General features: G+C 55.1%; 1 protein-coding gene across 2 annotated transcripts in view; it reads right to left on the minus strand.

The window, feature by feature from the left end:
• The window catches only part of sart1 (spliceosome associated factor 1, recruiter of U4/U6.U5 tri-snRNP), a 56,741-nt gene continuing 33,010 nt past the window's right edge, over positions 1–23,731 (minus strand). For both annotated transcript variants that reach the window (XM_078202788.1, XM_078202787.1), the window contains 9 exons: positions 20,094–20,215; positions 18,501–18,671; positions 16,671–16,781; positions 14,654–14,741; positions 14,073–14,163; positions 11,990–12,125; positions 10,633–10,722; positions 8,975–9,096; positions 1–171 (listed from right to left, as the gene is read on the minus strand). In XM_078202788.1, coding sequence (XP_078058914.1) covers positions 153–171; positions 8,975–9,096; positions 10,633–10,722; positions 11,990–12,125; positions 14,073–14,163; positions 14,654–14,741; positions 16,671–16,781; positions 18,501–18,671; positions 20,094–20,215 — 950 coding nt within the window. In that variant the 3' untranslated portion in view covers positions 1–152. The remainder of the gene's footprint in view (positions 172–8,974; positions 9,097–10,632; positions 10,723–11,989; positions 12,126–14,072; positions 14,164–14,653; positions 14,742–16,670; positions 16,782–18,500; positions 18,672–20,093; positions 20,216–23,731) is intronic.

Genomic DNA, 23,731 nt, shown 5'->3' on the forward strand with positions numbered 1-23,731 from the left:
AAAAGGAAAAGTATTTCTTTATTAATATACAGAAGGAAAGCACGAGATTAAAATAAAACAGCGTCAAATTCATTCCCCCCCCCCTCTCCACCCCGTGCGCACCAGTGTCCTCCCTCACTCAGTGCCAGTGTCCAGCCTCGAGTCAGTCAATCTCACTTGGTTATCGTGTTTCTGGAAGAGAATGAAAACAGGTTTAAAAACCACACCCTAACAATCAGTACAGACACCAACCTTTCCAGTCACAGGGCTCAACACCACACAGGAACTCTCAGCCTGGTCTACACCCAACACCACACAGGAACACACAGCCCGGTCTACACCCAACACCACACAGGAACACACAGCCCGGTCTACACTCAACACCACACAGGAACACACAGCCCGGTCTACACTCAACACCACACAGGAACACACAGCCCGGTCTACACTCAACACCACACAGGAACACACAGCCCGGTCTACACTCAACACCACACAGGAACACACAGCCCGGTCTACACTCAACACCACACAGGAACACACAGCCCGGTCTACACAACACCACACAGGAACACACAGCCCGGTCTACACTCAACACCACACAGGAACACACAGCCCGGTCTACACCCAACACCACACAGGAACACACAGCCCGGTCTACACTCAACACCACACAGGAACACACAGCCCGGTCTACACAACACCACACAGGAACACACAGCCCGGTCTACACTCAACACCACACAGGAACACACAGCCCGGTCTACACCCAACACCACACAGCCCGGTCTACACCCAACACCACACAGCCCGGTCTACACCCAACTCCACACAGCCCGGTCTACACCCAACACCACACAGGAACACAGAGCCCGGTCTACACTCAACACCACACAGGAACACAGAGCCCGGTCTACACTCAACACCACACAGAAACACACAGCCCGGTCTACACTCAACACCACACATCCCGGTCTACACCCAACTCCACACAGCCCGGTCTACACCCAACACCACACAGCCCGGTCTACACCCAACACCACACAGCCCGGTCTACACCCAACACCACACAGCCCGGTCTACACCCAACACCACACAGCCCGGTCTACACTCAACACCACACAGCCCGGTCTACACCCAACACCACACAGCCCGGTCTACACCCAACACCACACAGCCCGGTCTACACTCAACACCACACAGCCCGGTCTACACTCAACACCACACAGCCCGGTCTACACTCAACACCACACAGCCCGGTCTACACCCAACACCACACAGCCCGGTCTACACCCAACACCACACAGCCCGGTCTACACCCAACACCACACAGCCCGGTCTACACCCAACACCACACAGCCCGGTCTACACTCAACACCACACAGCCCGGTCTACACCCAACACCACACAGCCCGGTCTACACCCAACACCACACAGCCCGGTCTACACTCAACACCACACAGCCCGGTCTACACCCAACACCACACAGCCCGGTCTACACCCAACACCACACAGCCCGGTCTACACTCAACACCACACAGCCCGGTCTACACCCAACACCACACAGCCCGGTCTACACCCAACTCCACACAGCCCAGTCTACACCCAACACCACACAGCCCGGTCTACACTCAACACCACACAGCCCGGTCTACACTCAACACCACACAGCCCGGTCTACACCCAACACCACACAGCCCGGTCTACACCCAACACCACACAGCCCGGTCTACACCCAACACCACACAGCCCGGTCTACACTCAACACCACACAGCCCGGTCTACACTCAACACCACACAGCCCGGTCTACACTCAACACCACACAGCCCGGTCTACACTCAACACCACACAGCCCGGTCTACACTCAACACCACACAGCCCGGTCTACACCCAACTCCACACAGCCCGGTCTACACTCAACACCACACAGCCCGGTCTACACCCAACACCACACAGCCCGGTCTACACTCAACACCACACAGCCCGGTCTACACCCAACACCACACAGCCCGGTCTACACCCAACTCCACACAGCCCGGTCTACACTCAACACCACACAGCCCGGTCTACACTCAACACCACACAGCCTGGTCTACACAACACCACACAGCTCGGTCTACACCCAACACCACACAGCCCGGTCTACACCCAACACCACACAGCCCGGTCTACACTCAACACCACACAGCCCGGTCTACACTCAACACCACACAGCCCGGTCTACACTCAACACCACACAGCCCGGTCTACACCCAACACCACACAGCCCGGTCTACACCCAACACCACACAGCCCGGTCTACACTCAACACCACACAGCCCGGTCTACACCCAACACCACACAGCCCGGTCTACACCCAACACCACACAGCCCGGTCTACACTCAACACCACACAGCCCGGTCTACACTCAACACCACACAGCCTGGTCTACACAACACCACACAGCTCGGTCTACACTCAACACCACACAGCCCGGTCTACACTCAACACCACACAGCCCGGTCTACACTCAACACCACACAGCCCGGTCTACACTCAACACCACACAGCCCGGTCTACACCCAACACCACACAGCCCAGTCTACACTCAACACCACACAGCCCGGTCTACACCCAACTCCACACAGCCCGGTCTACACCCAACACCACACAGCCCGGTCTACACCCAACACCACACAGAAACACACAGCCCGGTCTACACTCAACACCACACAGCCCGGTCTACACCCAACACCACACAGCCCGGTCTACACCCAACACCACACAGAAACACACAGCCCGGTCTACACTCAACACCACACAGCCCGGTCTACACCCAACACCACACAGCCCGGTCTACACCCAACTCCACACAGCCCGGTCTACACTCAACACCACACAGCCCGGTCTACACCCAACTCCACACAGCCCGGTCTACACCCAACACCACACAGCCCGGTCTACACCCAACACCACACAGCCCGGTCTACACCCAACTCCACACAGCCCGGTCTACACCCAACACCACACAGCCCAGTCTACACCCAACACCACACAGCCCGGTCTACACCCAACACCACACAGCCCGGTCTACACCCAACACCACACAGCCCGGTCTACACCCAACTCCACACAGCCCGGTCTACACCCAACACCACACAGCCCGGTCTACACCCAACTCCATACAGCCCGGTCTACACCCAACACCACACAGCCCGGTCTACACCCAACTCCACACAGCCCGGTCTACACCCAACACCACACAGCCCGGTCTACACCCAACACCACACAGCCCGGTCTACACCCAACACCACACAGCCCGGTCTACACCCAACACCACACAGAAACACACAGCCCGGTCTACACTCAACACCACACAGCCCGGTCTACACCCAACACCACACAGCCCGGTCTACACTCAACACCACACAGGAACACACAGCCCGGTCTACACCCAACACCACACAGAAACACACAGCCCGGTCTACACTCAACACCACACAGCCCGGTCTACACCCAACACCACACAGCCCGGTCTACACCCAACTCCACACAGCCCGGTCTACACTCAACACCACACAGCCCGGTCTACACTCAACACCACACAGCCCGGTCTACACCCAACTCCACACAGCCCGGTCTACACCCAACTCCACACAGCCCGGTCTACACCCAACACCACACAGCCCAGTCTACACCCAACACCACACAGCCCAGTCTACACCCAACACCACACAGCCCGGTCTACACCCAACACCACACAGAAACACACAGCCCGGTCTACACTCAACACCACACAGCCCGGTCTACACCCAACACCACACAGCCCGGTCTACACCCAACTCCACACAGCCCGGTCTACACTCAACACCACACAGCCCGGTCTACACCCAACACCACACAGCCCGGTCTACACCCAACACCACACAGCCCGGTCTACACCCAACTCCATACAGCCCGGTCTACACCCAACTCCACACAGCCCGGTCTACACCCAACACCACACAGCCCGGTCTACACCCAACTCCACACAGCCCGGTCTACACCCAACACCACACAGCCCGGTCTACACCCAACACCACACAGCCCGGTCTACACCCAACACCACACAGCCCGGTCTACACCCAACACCACACAGCCCGGTCTACACCCAACACCACACAGAAACACACAGCCCGGTCTACACTCAACACCACACAGCCCGGTCTACACCCAACACCACACAGCCCGGTCTACACTCAACACCACACAGGAACACACAGCCCGGTCTACACCCAACACCACACAGAAACACACAGCCCGGTCTACACTCAACACCACACAGCCCGGTCTACACCCAACACCACACAGCCCGGTCTACACCCAACTCCACACAGCCCGGTCTACACTCAACACCACACAGCCCGGTCTACACCCAACTCCACACAGCCCGGTCTACACCCAACACCACACAGCCCGGTCTACACTCAACACCACACAGCCCGGTCTACACCCAACACCACACAGCCCGGTCTACACCCAACTCCATACAGCCCGGTCTACACCCAACTCCACACAGCCCGGTCTACACCCAACACCACACAGCCCGGTCTACACCCAACTCCACACAGCCCGGTCTACACCCAACACCACACAGCCCGGTCTACACCCAACACCACACAGCCCGGTCTACACCCAACACCACACAGCCCGGTCTACACCCAACACCACACAGCCCGGTCTACACCCAACACCACACAGCCCGGTCTACACCCAACACCACACAGCCCGGTCTACACCCAACACCACACAGCCCGGTCTACACCCAACACCACACAGCCCGGTCTACACCCAACACCACACAGCCCGGTCTACACTCAACACCACACAGCCCGGTCTACACCCAACACCACACAGAAACACACAGCCCGGTCTACACTCAACACCACACAGCCCGGTCTACACCCAACACCACACAGAAACACACAGCCCGGTCTACACTCAACACCACACAGCCCGGTCTACACTCAACACCACACAGCCCGGTCTACACTCAACACCACACAGCCCGGTCTACACCCAACACCACACAGCCCGGTCTACACCCAACACCACACAGCCCGGTCTACACCCAACTCCACAAAGCCCGGTCTACACTCAACACCACACAGCCCGGTCTACACCCAACACCACACAGCCCGGTCTACACCCAACTCCACACAGCCCGGTCTACACCCAACTCCACACAGCCCGGTCTACACCCAACACCACACAGCCCGGTCTACACCCAACTCCACACAGCCCGGTCTACACCCAACACCACACAGCCCGGTCTACACCCAACACCACACAGAAACACACAGCCCGGTCTACACTCAACACCACACAGCCCGGTCTACACTCAACACCACACAGAAACACACAGCCCGGTCTACACCCAACACCACACAGCCCGGTCTACACCCAACACCACACAGCCCGGTCTACACCCAACACCACACAGCCCGGTCTACACCCAACTCCACACAGCCCGGTCTACACCCAACACCACACAGCCCGGTCTACACCCAACTCCACACAGCCCGGTCTACACCCAACACCACACAGAAACACACAGCCCGGTCTACATTCAACGCCACACAGCCCGGTCTACACTCAACACCACACAGCCCGGTCTACACTCAACACCACACAGCCCGGTCTACACTCAACACCACACAGCCCGGTCTACACTCAACACCACACAGGAACACACAGCCCGGTCTACACCCAACACCACACAGCCCGGTCTACACTCAACACCACACAGGAACACACAGCCCGGTCTACACTCAACACCACACAGAAACACACAGCCCGGTCTACACTCAACACCACACAGCCCGGTCTACACTCAACACCACACAGGAACACACAGCCCGGTCTACACTCAACACCACACAGGAACACACAGCCCGGTCTACACTCAACACCACACAGGAACTCACAGCCCAGTCTACACTCAACACCATCCGGGCCCATCTTAGGCTGCCACTCCTGTTCCCGCACCCCATATCCCGCAACTCCGAGACACCAGTAAATCTGTCCACCCCACAGCTTTCTGGCTGTTCAGCGATGGAGCAATCACACACACACACACACCCCCCCGCCCCCGCCACTCTGCGGGAGAGAATTTCAAAGATTCACCAACCCGCTGAGTGAAGAAATTTCTCCTACATCTCAGTCCTAAAATGATCGGTCCCCTGAGAATCCCTACAGTGCAGAAGGAGGCCATTCGGCCCATCGAGCATACACTGACCACAATCCCACCCAGGGCCTGGCCCCATAACTCCATGCACTTGCCCGAGCTAATGCCCTTGACACTAAGGGGCAATTTAGCATGGCCAATCCACCTAACCTGCACATCTTTGGACACTAAGGGGCAATTTAGCATGGCCAATCCACCTAACCTGCACATCTTTGGACACTAAGGGGCAATTTAGCATGGCCAATCCACCTAACCTGCATGTCTTTGGACACTAAGGGGCAATTTAGCTTGGCCAATCCACCTAACCTGCACATCTTTGGACTTGCAGGCTGTCCTGTCTGGAGACAATACACATCTCTTTAACCTGTGCTTAATGCTCCCTCCACCCACATTGTCCGTATCTTTAAGACCTGGCTGGTTGTAGGGATTCGCATTCTAATCAGTATTCTGTAACTTGATTTTGTGTCTCTGTGCCCTGTTTGAGAGCACATTTCCACTCCATCTGATGAAGGAGCAGAGCTCCGAAAGCTAATGGTATTTGCTACCAAATAAACCTGTTGGACTTTAACCTGGTGTTGTTAAAACTCTTACCATCTTTGGACACTAAGGGGAAATTTAGCATGGCCAATCCTCTTAACCCGCACATCTTTGGACACTAAGGGGCAATTTAGCATGGCCAATCCACCTAACCTGCACATCTTTGGACACAGTAAGAAGTCTCACAACACCAGGTTAAAGTCCAACAGGTTTATTTGGTAGTACAAGCCACTAGCTTTCAGAGCGCTGCCCTTTCATCAGGTAAGTGGGAGTTCAGTTCACAAACAGGGCGTATATAGACACAAACTCAATTTACAAAATAATGGAGTTATCAAGTTGGAATGCGAGTCTTTACAGGTAATCAAGTCTTAAAGGTACAGACAATGTGAGTGGAGAGAGGGTTAAGCACAGGTTAAAGAGATGTGTATTGTCTCCAGCCAGGACAGTTAGTGAGATTTTGCAAGCCCAGAGGCAAGTCGTGGGGGGTACAGATAGTGTGACATGAACCCAAGATCCCGGTTTAGGCCGTCCTCATGTGTGCGGAACTTGGCTATCAGTTTCTGCTCAGCGACTCTGTGCTGTCGTGTGTCATGAAGGCCGCCTTGGAGAACGCTTACCCGGAGATCAGAGGCTGAATGCCCGTGACCGCTGAAGTGTTCCTTCAGATACACATCTCTTTAACCTGTGCTTAACCCTCTCTCCACTCACATTGTCTGTACCTTTAAGACTTGATTACCTGTAAAGACTCGCATTCCAACCATTATTTTGTAAATTGAGTTTGTGTCTGTATATGCCCTGTTTGTGAACAGAACTCCCACTCACCTGACGGAGGAGCAGCGCTCCGAAAGCTAGTGCTACCAAATGAACCTGTTGGGACTTTAACCTGATGGAACTTCTTACTGTGTTTACCCCAGTCCAACGCCGGCATCTCCACATCATCTTTGGACACTCAGGGACAATTTAGCATGGCCAATCCACCCAACCTGCACATCTTTGGACACTCAGGGGCAATTTAGCATGGCCAATCCACCCAACCTGCACATCTTTGGACACTCAGGGACAATTTAGCATGGCCAATCCACCCAACCTGCACATCTTTGGACACTAAGGGACAATTTAGCATGGCCAATCCACCCAACCTGCACATCTTTGGACACTCAGGGACAATTTAGCATGGCCAATCCACCCAACCTGCACATCTTTGGACACTCAGGGACAATTTAGCATGGCCAATCCACCTAACCTGCACATCTTTGGACACTCAGGGGCAATTTAGCATGGCCAATCCACCCAACCTGCACATCTTTGGATAGGGTGAATAGGTAAGGTTTTTTCCCCAGGGTAGGGGAGTCCAAGACTAGAGGTTTAAAGGTGAGAGAGGAAAGGGGACCCGAGGGGTAACTTTTTCCACACGGAGGGTGGTGCGTGAATGGAATGAGCTGCCAGAGGGGGTGATCGAGGCGGGTACAATGACAACATTTGAAAGACATTTGGACAGGAACATGGATGGGGAAAGGTTTAGAGGGATAGGGGCCCAATGCAGGCAAATGGGACTCGTTCATTGAGGAAACCAGGTTGGCACTGGTGAGGCCGCACCTGGAGTATTGTCCACAGTTTTGGTCCCCTTATTTGAGGAAAGATGTAGTGGCATTGGAGGCAGTTCAGAGGAGGTTCACTAGACTGATTCCAGAGATGAGGGGTTTGTCGTGTGAAGAGAGATTGAACAGTTTAGGCCGATACTCTCTGGAATTTAGAAGAATGAGGGGAGATCAAATCGAGGTTTACAAGATGGTAAAAGGTGTGGATAAAGTAGACGTGGAGCGGATGCTTCCTCTTGTGGGACATTCTGGGACGAGAGGTCACAGGATAAGGGGGAGCAAATTTAAAACAGAGTTGGAGGGGAAACTACTTCCCCCAAAGGGTTGTGAATCTGTGGAATTCGCTGCCCCAAAGTGCGGTGGGTGCTGGGACAGTGAGTACATTGAAGGAGGAGTTAGACAGATTTTTAATTGGGAATGGGGTGAAGGGGAGAAGGCAGGAAAATGGGGATGAGAAACATGATCGAATGGCGGAGCGGACGTGATGGGCTGAATGGCCTAATTCTGCTCTGATATCCCATGAACTTGAGTTGGGGCGAAGGGCCTGTTTCCGTGCTGTATTTCTCGATTCTATAATAACGCGAGTTTACCCTTCCCGAGATTTAAGTAACTGGAAGGTCACACACAGACGGGACCCCCAGTCCCTCACGTACACATTCATGCTCTTGCCACTCCCACTCAGCACGATGTAGGGTGTTTTCTGCGCTTTCTGCTTCTCCTGCAGGAGGGCGACTGTTCCCAGGGGTGTATCACTGGAGCTCATCTTCCTCAGCAGCTGAAAAACAAGAAGTTTTCTTTTTAAAAATGAAATAGACGGACGGACGGCTGGGTGAGTCGACGCTTCACTCCTGGGGTGTGGGGCAGGGAGGGACCCCCCCCAACCCCCTCGCTGGCATTCCACCGTACGGGGGTCCCACATTCTTCCTCACTCCCCGTGGGAGCGGGTCCCACATTCTCCTCCACTCCCCGTGGGAGCCGGCCCCACATTCTCCCCCACTCCCCCGTGGGAGCTGGTCCCACATTTTCCCCCCTCCCCCGTGGGAGTGAGTTCCACATTCTCCCCACTCCCCGTGGGAGCGAGTCCCACATTCTCCCCCATTCCCCGTGGGAGGGAGTCCCACATTCTCCCCCACTCCCCGTGGGAGCGAGTCCCACATTCTCCCCCACTCCCTGTGGGAGCCAGTCCCACATTCTCCCCCACTCCCCGTGGGAGCGAGTCCCACATTCTCCCCCACTCCCCCCGTGGGAGCGAGTCCCACATTCTCCCCCACTCCCCATGGGAGCGAGTCCCACATTCTCCCCCACTCCCCCATGGGAGCGAGTCCCACATTCTCCCCCACTCCCCCGTGGGAGCGAGTCCCACATTCTCCCCCGTGGGAGCGAGTCCCACATTCTCCCCCGTGGGAGCGAGTCCCACATTCTCCCCCATTCCCCGTGGGAGCGAGTCCCACATTCTCCCCCGTGGGAGCGAGTCCCACATTCTCCCCCACTCCCCGTGGGAGCGAGTCCCACATTCTCCCCCACTCCCTGTGGGAGCGAGTCCCACATTCTCCCCCACTCCCCGTGGGAGCGAGTCCCACATTCTCCCCCACTCCCTGTGGGAGCCAGTCCCACATTCTCCCCCACTCCCCGTGGGAGCGAGTCCCACATTCTCCCCCACTCCCCCGTGGGAGCGAGTCCCACATTCTCCCCCACTCCCCCCGTGGGAGCGAGTCCCACATTCTCCCCCACTCCCCATGGGAGCGAGTCCCACATTCTCCCCCACTCCCCCGTGGGAGCGAGTCCCACATTCTCCCCCACTCCCCCGTGGGAGCGAGTCCCACATTCTCCCCCGTGGGAGCGAGTCCCACATTCTCCCCCGTGGGAGCCAGTCCCACATTCTCCCCCACTCCCCATGGGAGCGAGTCCCACATTCTCCCCCACTCCCCCGTGGGAGCGAGTCCCACATTCTCCCCCGTGGGAGCGAGTCCCACATTCTCCCCCGTGGGAGCGAGTCCCACATTCTCCCCCACTCCCCCGTGGGAGCGAGTCCCACATTCTCCCCCACTCCCCCGTGGGAGCGAGTCCCACATTCTCCCCCACTCCCCCGTGGGAGCGAGTCCCACATTCTCCCCCACTCTGGGGGGAAAGAGGTTTCTCCTGGATTCCCCGATTGGGTTTCTTGATGCCTATCTGATATCGACGGCCCCCCACTGCTGAAATGGTTTCCACTGATTCACATTCAGCAGGGGGGGGGCAGTGGGAGCGTGGCCACTCATCAGAGGAGTGGGCAAGGGGCGTGCAAAAAGGCAGGAAATAATATCCAACTCACATGTTCCTCTTCCAGTTTCTTCATACGTTTCTCAGTCTTCATTTTCCCAGATCCTTTCCCGTGGAATCGATGGGACAGTTGCCTGAAAGCCTGTTCGTAACAAAGTGCTAACTGTGGGTTGCATCGTGCACAGCCCGCGACTGCACGAGGGGGCTGCCCCCTTCCCCACCCTGCAAACTCTCCTGCCCACCGGTTCAGGAGCAACCCGCTTGACTGGCACCCCGCCCGCACCCAACCGTCAACATTCGCTCGCTCCACCACCGAGTGCCAGCCGTGTGCGCCATCGACAAGATGCATCGACTCCGCAATGGTGGCACGGTGGGTTAGCGCTGCTGCCTCACGGCGCCAGGACCCCGGGTTCGATTCCCGGCTCGGGTCACTGTGCGGAGTCTGCGCGTTCTCCCCCCTCCCCTCCCCATGTCTGCGTGGGTTTCCCTCCGGGTGCTCCGGTTTCCTCCCACAGTCCGAAAGGTACATAGCCCCTTGAAAGTGGCGTCACAGGTAGACAGGGTGGTGTAGAAGCGTGATGCCTTCATCAGTTAGAGCACAGAGTACAGGAGTTGGGACGTTGTGTTACAACCATACAAGACACTGGTGCGGCCACATTTGGAGCACTGCGTACAATTCTGTTCGCCCCGCTATAGGAAGGATCTTATCTAACTGGAAAAAGTGCAACAAAAAAAAGATTTACCAGGATGTTACCGGGACTGGAAGGGACTTTTTTCCCTCTGGAGCGTAGGAGGATGAGGGATGAACTTAGAGGTTTTTTTAATTCATCCGTGGGACATGGGCGTCGCTGGCTGGGCCCAGCATTTATTGCCCATCCCTAGTTGCCCCTTGGAGGGCAGTTGAGAGTCAACCACATTGGCTGTGGCTCTGGAGTCACATGTAGGCCAGACCGGGGTAAGGACGGCAGATTTCCTTCCCTAAAGGGAACCAGATGGGTTTTTCCCCACAATGGGTCATCAGTAGATTCTCAATTCCAGATTTTTTTCCATTGAATTCAAATTCCACCGTCTGCCATGAGGGGCGTAGATAAGGTGCATAGTAATGGTCTTTTTCCCCGGGAGGCCAAAACTAGAGGGCGGAGGGTTTAGGCGGAGGAGAGGGACCCGAGGGGCAACTTTTCCCACACCCAGAGGGTGGTGCGTGTGTGGAATGAGCTGCCAGAGGGGGTGGTGGAGGCGGCGGGTACAATGACAACATTTAAAAGACATTTGGACAGGTACATGGATGGGGAAAGGTTTAGAGGGGCCCGACGCAGGCAACTGGGTCAGGAAACCTGGTCAGGATGGATGGGGAGGGCCTGTTTCTGTGCTGTCTATCTCCGAGACTCCGATTCGGCTTCCCACCTCACCTCTTTTGGAGTTAGTCTCCTTCCCGATTCGTCCACGTAATCGATCTTCACGTCCGGCCTGTAGGCCTCCTTCTCCTTAAACTCCTGCGTGAAGCCACGGTACTCCTCTCTCCTGCTGTACTTGTCATCTATCAACCTGCATCGACACAGCACAGTTAGAGGCACTGACCGCTTCACTGAGACTGACACGCACGCACGCACACACGCACACACGCACACACGCACACACGCACACACGCAGCACTATATTCTCAGCCCAAAAATATTTGGAAATAATAAGTCATTCGAGGTCGAGAGCAGCGTCCCGTATCCATCCCTTCAACTGGACCAGTCACACCCCTCCAAGAGCGGCTCAGAGGCTGGGAATCCTGCGGAGAGTAACTCACCTCCTGACTCCCCCCAAAGCCTGTCCACTGGGAATCCTGCGGAGAGTAACTCCCCCCGACTCCCCCCAAAGCCTGTCCACTGGGAATCCTGCGGAGAGTAACTCACCTCCTGACTCCCCCCAAAGCCTGTCCACTGGGAATCCTGCGGAGAGTAACTCACCTCCTCACTCCCCCCAAAGCCTGTCCACTGGGAATCCTGCGGAGAGTAACTCACCCCCTGACTCCCCACAAAGCCTGTCCACTGGGAATCCTGCGGAGAGTAACTCACCCCGACTCCCCCCAAAGCCTGTCCACTGGGAATCCTGCGGAGAGTAACTCACCTCCTGACTCCCCCCCAAAGCCTGTCCACTGGGAATCCTGCGGAGAGTAACTCACCTCCTGACTCCCCCCAAAGTCTGTCCACTGGGAATCCTGCGGAGAGTAACTCACCTCCTGACTCCCCTCCAAAGCCTGGCCACTGGGAATCCTGCGGAGAGTAACTCACCCCCTGACTCCCCCCAAAGCCTGTCCACCATCTACAAGGACACAAGTCAGGAGTGCGATGGAACACTCCCCACTTGCCTGGATGAGTGCGGCTCCCAACAACACTCGAGAAGCTCGACACCATCCAGGACAAAGCTGCCCCGCTCGATCGACACGCTAACCACAAACACTCACTCCCTCCACCACCGACGCACAGTGGCAGCAGTGTGTACCATCTACAAGATGCACTGCAGCGACTCGCCAAGGCTCCTTCGACAGCACCTTCCAAACCCACCACCTCTACCACCTAGAAGGACAAGGAGGGGGGCAGCAGACACATGGGGAACACCCCCACCTGCAAGTTCCCCCTCCGAGCCACTCACCATCCCGACTTGGAAATATATCGGCCGTTCCTTCACTGTGGCTGGGGTCAAAATCCTGGAACTCCCTCCCTAACAGCACTGTGGGTGTACCTACACCACACACGGGGTCTGACTGATGTCCAATCACAATCCTGGAACTCCCTCCCTAACAGCACTGTGGGTGTACCTACACCACACACGGGGTCTGACTGATGTCCAATCACAATCCTGGAACTCCCTCCCTAACAGCACTGTGGGTGTACCTACACCACACAGGGACTGACTGATGTCCAATCACAATCCTGGAACTCCCTCCCTAACAGCACTGTGGGTGTACCTACACCACACACGGGGACTGACTGATGTCCAATCACAATCCTGGAACTCCCTCCCTAACAGCACTGTGGGTGTACCTACACCACACACGGGGACTGACTGATGTCCAATCACAATCCTGGAACTCCCTCCCTAACAGCACTGTGGGTGTACCTACACCACTCGGGGACTGCAGCGAGTTCAAGATGGCGGCTCACCCACCACCTTCTCAAGGGGGCAATTAGGGATTGGAGGGGGGAGGGGGGGGGGGGTAAATACTGGGGCCTGACCAGCAAGGCCCAAATTTAATGAATTAATAGAACTAAATACAATGCTGTTATCCAGCCTTGCGGCCCTGCCCCCCCCCTCAACCAGCTCGAGGCACCCCTGCCAGCCTCGCACCCCCCCCCTCCCCCCACCCCCAGCCTCATGGCCCCACCCTCCCCCACCAGCCTCGCAGCCCCGCCCCCCCCACGCCAGCCTCGTGCGCCCCCCTCCCTCCCCCATCCCCTCCAGCCTCAAGGCCCCCCACCCTCCCTCGGTGGATCAGTTGCTTACATCTTGTCTTCAATAGCATAAACGGTTGAGGGAAGGGTCTTGACCGACGAACGGACCCGGGCCACTTTCTGCATCGTGGTGTCAAGAAGACCTGAAACGGGAAGAGGGCACAAAGTTACTGCGAAAATCCCCCTGGTCGCCCCACTCCTGCGCCTGTTTGGGTTACACTGAGGGAGAATTTGGCACCCTAACCAGCACGTCTTTCGGACTGTGGGAGGAAACCGGAGCACCCGGAGGAAACCCACGCAGACACGGGGAGAACGTGCAGACTCCGCACAGACAAGTGACCCAAAGCCGGGAATCGAACCCGGGTCCCTGGCGCTGTGAGGCAGCAGTGCCGGAGGAGGCCATTTGGCCCATCGGTGCAGGCTCGATGGGCCAAATGGCCGCCTCCTGCACTGTCGGGATTCTTTGTGTAACTCGGGATCGCAGTGAGTGTGAGTCTGCCGGATAGTGCCGACATCGGGCTGTACGTCTACACAACCGACTCTCTCGCTCTCCCCCGCCCTCCTCCAGCCTCCTCAGATAATTATGCAGAGAAGGGTTTGGGAGGGGTGCTCTCCCCCTGTCCATTAACCTGCCTTTGTTCCTGCAGAGATGCAACGCAGCTGCCAACCCGCAGTTCACGATGGGTTCCTCATCCAGGATGGTGGTGGAAGTGGCCAGGAACTGTGGTGGGGAAGAGAGAGAGAAAGAGGCAGTGAGACGCACAACATACAGCGGGTTGTAATGTACACAACATCTTGCAGAGCATCAAGACATCCCAAACAACTAGATTTTCAAGTTTGCTGACGACACCACCGTAGTGGGTCGGATCTCAAACAATGACGAGACAGAGTACAGGAATGAGATAGAGAATCTGGTGCGTCAACAATAATCTCTCCCTCAACGAAGGAGATTGTCATCGACTTCAGGAAGCGTAAAGGAGAACATGCCCCTGTCTACATCAACAGGGACGAAGTAGAAAGGGTCGAGAGCTTCAAGTTTCTGGGTGTCCAGATCACCAACAACCTGTCCTGGTCTCCCCCATGCCGACACTATAGTTAAGAAAGCCCCACCAACGCCTCTACTTTCTCAGAAGACTAAGGAAATTTGGCATGTCAGCTACAACTCTCACCAACTTTTACAGATGCACCATAGAAAGCATTCTTTCTGGTTGTATCACAGCTTGGTATGGGGCTCCTGCTCTGTCCAAGACCGCAAGAAACTACAAACGGTCGTGAATGTAGCCCAGTCCCATCACGCAAACCAGCCTCCCATCCATTGACTCTGTCTACACTTCCCGCTGCCTCGGGGAAAAGCAGCCGGCATAATTAAGGGCCTCCACGCACCCCGGACATTCTCTCTTCCACCTTCTTCCATCGGGAAAAAGATACAAAAAAGTCTGAGGTCACGCACCGACCGACTCAAGAACAGCTTCTTCCCTGCTGCCATCAGACTTTTGAATGGACCTACTCTGCACCAAGTTGATCTTTCTCTGCACCCTAGCTGTGACTGTAACGCTACATTCTGCACCCTCTCCTTTCCTTCTCCCCTGTGTACTCTATGAACGGTAGGCTTTGTCTGTATTGCGCGCAAGAAACAATACTTTTCACTGTATCCCAATACACATGACAATAATAAATCAAATCAACCTCACGCCTAACAGAATGCCTTTTATTCCCAAGTGTGTAATCTGGAAAAACACACAACAAAACTCCAGCACGATAAATACCGAGGTCCCCGGCTCATTTGACAACGTGGCATTGGGCATAATATATACCATGAGCCAATGTAGAGACAGAGAGCTCTCCACCTCCCTCCCTTTCCTGGCAGTGGGATCCTGCAGGTCCCCCCCCAGTGAGGAGATCAGAGCAGGGCCTCACTTAATGCCTCATCCAAGGGCAGCGTCTCTGCACGGTGCAGCTCTCCCGCAGTGCGGGGTGTCTCGGAACAGAGTCGGAGCTGGAGTGCTGGGAATGCAACACTTCGATTAGATCTCCGCTATGACTCTCACCAACTTTTACAGAGGCACCAGAGAAAGCATTCTTTCTGGTTGTATCACAGCTTGGTATGGGGCTCCTGCTCTGCCCAAGACCGCAAGGAACCACAAAGGGTCGTGAATGAAGCCCAGTCCCATCACGCAAACCCAGCCTCCCATCCATTGACTCTGTCTACACTTCCCGCTGCCTCGGGGAAAAGCAGCCGGCATAATTAAGGACCCCACGCACCCCGGACATTCTCTCTTCCACCTTCTTCCGTCGGGAGAAAGATACAAAAGTCTGAGGTCACGTACCGACCGACTCAAGAACAGCTTCTTCCCTGCTGCTGTCAGACTTTTGAATGGACCTACCTCGCATTAAGTTGATCTTTCTCTACACCCGAGCTATGACTGTAACACTACATCCTGCACCCTCTCCTTTCCGTCTCTATGAACGGTATGCTTTGTCTGCAGAGCGCGCAAGAAACAATACTTTTCACTGTATCCCAGTGCATGTGACAATAATGAATCAAATCAAAGGGTCTGGGTGGTAGTGGTAAGCCTGGAGATGTCAAGGACGTACAGACAACCCCCGTACGGGGTAGAAATAAGAAATAATTGGTCTTTGCTCCTCTTACCTCTGGCTGCTTCTTCTCCTCATCCAGATTCACCGTGCTCCAGCCCACTGTCTCATCGCGATCCATCTCCATCTCATCATCCGACAATTCCTTATTGTCCACCTCAAAGTCCTGTAGGAGGGAGGGGGAATAACAGGAACTTCAGCATCTGTCCGAGACGCCAACCCCTCACCACCGCGTTTCCTATAACTCTATTAAGTGTGTATGAAATATATTTAATCTTTTTCGTGGGGTCGCAGTAAGGGAACAAGTTCGATTTCAATCTCGCCATCCACCGAGATGAAATCATAGAATCCCGACGGTGCAGAAGGAGGCCATTCGGCCCATCGAGCCTGCACAGAAAACAATCCCACCCAGGCCCTATCCCCATAACCCCACACATTTACCCTAGCTAGTCCCCCCGACACTAAGGGGCAATTTAGCATGGCCAATCCACCCAACCTGCACATCTTTGGACACTAAGGGACAATTTAGCATGGCCAATCCACTGAACACACACATCTTTGGACACTAAGGGGCATTTAGCATGGTCAATCCACCTAACCTGCACATCTTTGGATATTAAAGGGCAATTTATCATGGCCAATCCACCTAACCTGCACATCTTTGGACACTAAGGGGCAATTTAGTATGGCCAATCCACCTAACCTGCACATCTTTGGATATTAAAGGGCAATTTATCATGGCCAATCCACCGAACACACACATCTTTGGACACTAAGGGGCATTTAGCATGGCCAATCCACCGAACACACACATCTTTGGACACTAAGGGGCAATTTAACACGGCCAATCCACCTAACCTGCACATCTTTGGACACTAAGGGGCAATTTAACACGGCCAATCCACCTAACCTGCACATCTTTGGACACTAAGGGGCAATTTAGCATGGCCAATCCCCCTAACCTACACATCTTGGAACACTAAGGGGCAATTTAGCATGGCCAATCCACCTAACCTACACATCTTTGGACACTAAGGGGCAATTTAACACGGCCAATCCACCTAACCTGCACATCTTTGGACACTAAGGGGCAATTTAGCATGGCCAATCCCCCTAACCTACACATCTTGGAACACTAAGGGGCAATTTAGCATAGCCAATCCACCTAACCCGCACATCTTTCGGATTGTGGGAGGAAACCGGAGCACCCGGAGGAAACCCACGCAGACATGGGGGGAATGTGCAGACTCCGCACAGACAGTGACCCGAGCCGGGAATCGAACCCGGGTCCCTGGCGCTGTGAGGCAGCAGTGCTAACCCACAGTGCCACCCTGCCGGGAATCGAACCCGGGGTCCCTGGCGCTGTGAGGCAGCAGTGCTAACCCACTGTGCCACCCTGCCGGGAATCGAACCCGGGGTCCCTGGCGCTGTGAGGCAGCAGTGCTAACCCACTGTGCCACCCTGCCGGGAATCGAACCCGGGTCCCTGGCGCTGTGAGGCAGCAGTGCTAACCCGGGTCCCTGGCGCTGTGAGGCAGCAGTGCTAACCCGGGTCCCTGGCGCTGTGAGGCAGCAGCGCTAGCCCAGGTCCCTGGTGCTGTGAGGCAGCGGTGCTAACCCGGGTCCCTGGCGCTGTGAGGCAGCAGTGCTAACCCGGGTCCCTGGCGCTGTGAGGCAGCAGTGCTAACCCGGGTCCCTGGCGCTGTGAGGCAGCAGTGCTAACCCGGGTCCCTGGCGCTGTGAGGCAGCAGCGCTAACCCGGGTCCCTGGCGCTGTGAGGCAGCAGTGCTAACCCGGGTCCCTGGCGCTGTGAGGCAGCAGTGCTAACCCACTGTGCCACCCACTCAGGAGCCTTGGTTGCCCTCTGCTGTCCCCATCACACTCACCAGCAGCTCCTCCTGCTCTTCCCGGTTCCCAGCCAGCCCGTAGGTTGGGATTTCCCCCAGCGTCCGGCAGAATTCCGACGTCGCGTTGAAGACGATCAGCCCCTTCCTCTCCAGCTCGTCCGCGTCCTCATCCTTACGTTCGGACTTCAGCTTCTTCGCGATGTCCACAACCTGCCGGAGGAGAAGGTTATCGAGGATTGCAACAGGATCTTGATCAATGGGGCCAGTGGGCCGACGAATGGCGGATGGAGTCTAGAATAGAATCCCTACAGTACAGAAGGAGGCCATTCGGCCCATCAAGATTGTACTGACCACAATTCCACCCAGGCCTCACACATTTACCCTCTAATCCCCCTGACACTAAGGGGCAATTTAGCACGGCCAATCCACCTAACCTGCACATCTTTGGACACTAAGGGACAATTTAGCATGGCCAATCCCCCTAACCTGCACATCTTTGGTGAGGGAGGAAAAGCTCGCAGACATGGGGAGAACGTGCAGACCCCACACAGACAGTGACCCAAGCCGGCAATCGAACCCAGGTCCCTGGCGCTGTGAGGCAGCAGCGCTAACCACTGTGCCGCCCTAGTTTAATTCAATTTGGATAAATGCGAGGTGATGCCTTGTCTTAAAAACATTCAATGAGGTAGCCTCAACTGCTTCACTGGGCAGGGAATTCCACAGATTCACAACCCTTTGGGTGAAGAAGTTCCTCCTCAACTCAGTCCTAAATCTGCTCCCCCTTATTTTGAGGCCATGCCCCCTAGTTCTAGTTTCACCCGCCAGTGGAAACAACCTCCCTGCTTCTATCTTATCTATTCCCTTCATAATCTTATATGTTTCTATAAGATCCCCCCCTCATTCTTCTGAATTCCATTGAGTATAGCCCCAGTCTACTCAGTCTCTCCTCATAAGCCAACCCTCTCAACTCCGGAATCAGCCTAGTGAATCTCCTCTGCACCCCCTCCAGTGCCAGTATATCCTTTCTCAAGTAAGGAGACCAAAACTGTACACAGTACTCCAGGTGTGGCCTCACCAGCACCTTATACAGCTGCAACATAACCTCGCTGTTTTTAAACTCCATCCCTCTCGCAATGAAGGACAAAGTTCCATTTGCCTTCTTAATTACCTGCTGCACCTGCAAACCAACTCCTCGAGATTCCTGCACAAGGACGCCCGGGTCCCTCTGCACAGCAGCATGCTGCAATTTTTTACCATTTAAATAATAGTCCATTTTGCTGTTATTCCGACCAAAATGGATGACCTCACATTTACCAACATTGTACTCCATCTGCCAGACCCTCGCCCACTCACTTAGACTATCTATATCCCTTTGCAGACTTTCAGCGTCCTCTGCACACTGTGTGTTCAATCCCAGGGTCTGTCTAGAGTCCTGTGTGGGTGCAGCCTGCAGGGGTGCTACTGCCTCCTGCCCAAAACCTACAGGCACCCCGGCAGATGGTAGATGCTCGGGGATGGGATCACGGCTTCATTAGGCGTCAAGTCGATTTGGCTGCTGGTAGACTGTCGACCCCCAGCACCTCCCCCTGCTCACCCAGCACTCCCTCTCGCCCCCGGTGACCCCAGCCTCACCTTGTCAGCCGCCTGCTTGTGCTGTTGTCTGAGCCGCCTCTGCTTCTCCAGCTGTTTCTGCAGCTCCATTTCAGCTTCATCCTCCTCAATAGCCACTGGAGAGTCAGGAGCCCGGGCTTCATCTGAGGGTGGGGGTGGAGAGAGAGAGAGAGAGAAAATACACCAGGTCAGGGTGGTCACACCGGGCTGCGTCGCCAACCCCACCACCCCCTCGGCTTTGAAACACTTCCGGTCCGGAAAGGTGCTATAGAAATGAAAGTGTTGGCTACTTTTGCCCCGATTCGACCTGTATGAATCCCGTGCTGTCTACGGCACCAACTGACAGCTCCCCTTCACCCCTGCTCAACCCGAAGACACCTTTCAAAGCCAGTCCCCAGCCTCCAGAACCTGCGCCAGAGACACGGCTGTGCCAGAACATCGATCTTGCACGAGGTGAGCGAGTCAATGGGCCAATGAGTGTCCCAGTCAGTCAATGGGCCAATGAGTGTCCCAGCCAGTCAATGGGCCAATGAGTGTCCCAGCCAGTCAATGGGCCAATGTGTGTCCCAGCCAGTCAATGGGCCAATGAGTGTCCCAGCCAGTCAATGGGCCAATGAGTGTCCCAGTCAGTCAATGGGCCAATGAGTGTCCCAGCCAGTCAATGGGCCAATGAGTGTCCCAGCCAGTCAATGGGCCAATGAGTGTCCCAGCCAGTCAATGGGCCAATGAGTGTCCCAGCCAGTCAATGAGCCAATGAGTGTCCCAGCCAGTCAATGGGCCAATGAGTGTCCCAGCCAGTCAATGGGCCAATGAGTGTCCCAGTCAGTCAATGGGCCAATGAGTGTCCCAGTCAGTCAATGGGCCAATGAGTGTCCCAGTCAGCCAATGGGCCAATGAGTGTCCCAGTCAGTCAATGGGCCAATGAGTGTCCCAGTCAGTCAATGGGCCAATGAGTGTCCCAGTCAGTCAATGGGCCAATGAGTGTCCCAGTCAGTCAATGGGCCAATGAGTGTCCCAGTCAGTCAATGGACCAATGAGTGTCCCAGTCTGCCAGTGTTCGAGCGTGTCAGCGGGCCAATGAGTGTTCCAGTTTCCCAGTGAGTCAATGCGCCAATGAGTTGTCCCAGTGTTCGAGTGAGTCAGTGGACCAATGAGTTGTCCCAGTGTGTCAGTGGACCAATGAGTGTCCCAGTGTTCCAGTGAGTCAGTGGACCAATGAGTGTCCCAGTGTTCCAGTGAGTCAATGCGCCAATGAATGCCCCAGTGTTCCAGTGAGTCAATGCGCCAATGAGTGTCCCAGTGTTCCAGTGAGTCAGTGGACCAATGAGTGTCCCAGTGTTCGAGTGAGTCAATGCGCCAATGAATGCCCCAGTGTGCCAGTGTTCGAGTGTGTCAGCGGGCCAATGAGCGTCCCAGTGTTCCAGTGATTCAGTGGGCAGTGAGTGTCCCAGTGTTCCAGCGAGTCAGTGGGTGTGAGTGTCCCAGTGTTCCAGCGAGTCAGTGCGCCAATGAGTGTCCCAGCGAGTCAGTGGGCAGTGAGTGTCCCAGTGTTCCAGCGAGTCAGTGGGTGTGAGTGTCCCAGTGTTCCAGCGAGTCAGTGCGCCAATGAGTGTCCCAGCGAGTCAGTGGGCCCCTCAGCGGGCTAATGGAACGTTGGCCCTTATTTCAGCGGGGTTGGAGTATGAGAATCAGGACGTCTTGCTTACACCACAAGGTACTGGCGAGACCACATGTGGAGCACGGTGAGCAGTTTAGGTCCCCTTATTTAAAGAAAGACATGATTGAATTGGAGGCAGTTCGGTGAATATTCACTAGATGATCCCCGGTATGGAGGGATTGTCTTATGGAGGGAAGGTTGAACAGATTGGGACTCATTGGAATTTAGAAGAATGGGAGGGGATCTCATTGTAACATACAGGATTCTTAAGGGGCTCGACAGGGTAAATGCTGAGAGGATGTTTCCCCCTCGTGGGGAGAGTTTTGGACCAGAGGGAATAGTCTCAGAATAAAGGGGCGCCAATTTAATACTGAGATGAGGAGGAATTTCTTCTTGCAGAGGGTGGAGTCTTTGGAACTCCTTGCTGCAGAGAGCTGTGGGGGCAGAGTCCTTGCTTGATTTGATTTATTATTGTCATGTCAAGTGTATTAGTATACACTGGGGCGACACGGTGGTACAATGGTTAGCACTGCTGCCTCACAGCGCCTAGGACCCGGGTTCAATTCCCGGCTTGGGTCACTGTCTGTGCGGAGTTTGCACGTTCTCCCCGTGTCTGCATGGGTTTCCTCCGGGTGCTCCGGTTTCCTCCCACAGTCTGAAAGACGTGCTGGTTAGGGTGCATCGACCCGAACAGGCGCCGGAGTGTGGCGACGAGGGGAATTTCACAGTAACTCCATTGCAGTGTTAATGTGAGCCTCACTTGTGACTAATGAATAAACTTTACTTTAGTATGCAGTGAAAAGTATTGTTTCTTGCGTGCTGTACAAAGCATACTGTTCATAGAGAAGGAAAGGAGAGGGTGCAGAATGTAGTGTTACAGTCATAGCTAGGGTGTAGAGAAAGATCAACTTAATGCGAGGTAGGTCCATTCGAAAGTCTGACAGCAGCAGGGAAGAAGCTGTTCTTGAGTCGGTCGGTGCGTGACCTCAGACTTTTGTATCTTTTTCCCGATGGAAGAAGGTGGAAGAGAGAATGTCCGGGGTGCGTGGGGGTCCTTGATTATGCCGGCTGCTTTTCCCGAGGCAGCGGGAAGTGTAGACAGAGTCAATGGATGGGTGTGTATATTTAAGGTTGAGATGGGTCGATTTTTGATCAGTTCGGGAATCGAGGGTTGTGGGTAAAGGATAGGAAAGTGGACGCGAGGCATGTCGGATCAGCCACGACTCTGTGGAATGGCGGAGCAGGCCCGAGGGGCTGAATGGCCTACTCCTGTTCCTATGTCTTGTGGTCTTAGAAACAGGGAGCAGTTGAGGGGGGGGGAGATTCGGAAACAAAAGATGAGAACTTTCAAACACGTGGTGCTGGACTGGGAGTAGGATGTGGGTCAGTGAGCACAATGAGGGTGACAGGGGAACGGGAGATGGGAGGGCACCCAGGGGTGGGCAGCAGAGTTTCAGATAAAGTTTAAGTGTTGCAAGTAGGCTTACATTATTGCTGCAATGAAGGTATTGTGAAAATCCCCCCAGTCGCCACACTGCGGCGCCTGCTGGGGGACACTGAGGGAGAATTTAGCACCTAACCAGCACATCATTGGACACTAAGGGGAAATTTAGCATGGCCAATCCACCTAACCTGCACATCTTTGGACACGAAGGGGCAATTTAGCATGGCCAATCCACCTAACCTGCACATCTTTGGACACTAAGGGGCAATTTAGCATGGCCAATCCACCTAACCCACACATCTTTGGACACTAAGGGGCAATTTAGCATGGCCAATCCACCTAACCCACGCATCTTTGGATACTAAGGGGCAATTTACCATGGCCAATCCACCTAACCCACGCATCTTTGGATACTAAGGGGCAATTTACCACGGCCAATCCACCTAACCCACACATTTTTGGACACTAAGGGGCAATTTAGCATGGCCAATCCAGCTAACCCACACATCTTTGGATACTAAGGGGCAATTTAGCATGGCCAATCCACCTAACCCGCAC

Source organism: Mustelus asterias, unplaced genomic scaffold, assembly GCF_964213995.1.
Source record: "Mustelus asterias unplaced genomic scaffold, sMusAst1.hap1.1 HAP1_SCAFFOLD_97, whole genome shotgun sequence".
NCBI classification, from domain to species: domain Eukaryota; kingdom Metazoa; phylum Chordata; class Chondrichthyes; order Carcharhiniformes; family Triakidae; genus Mustelus; species Mustelus asterias.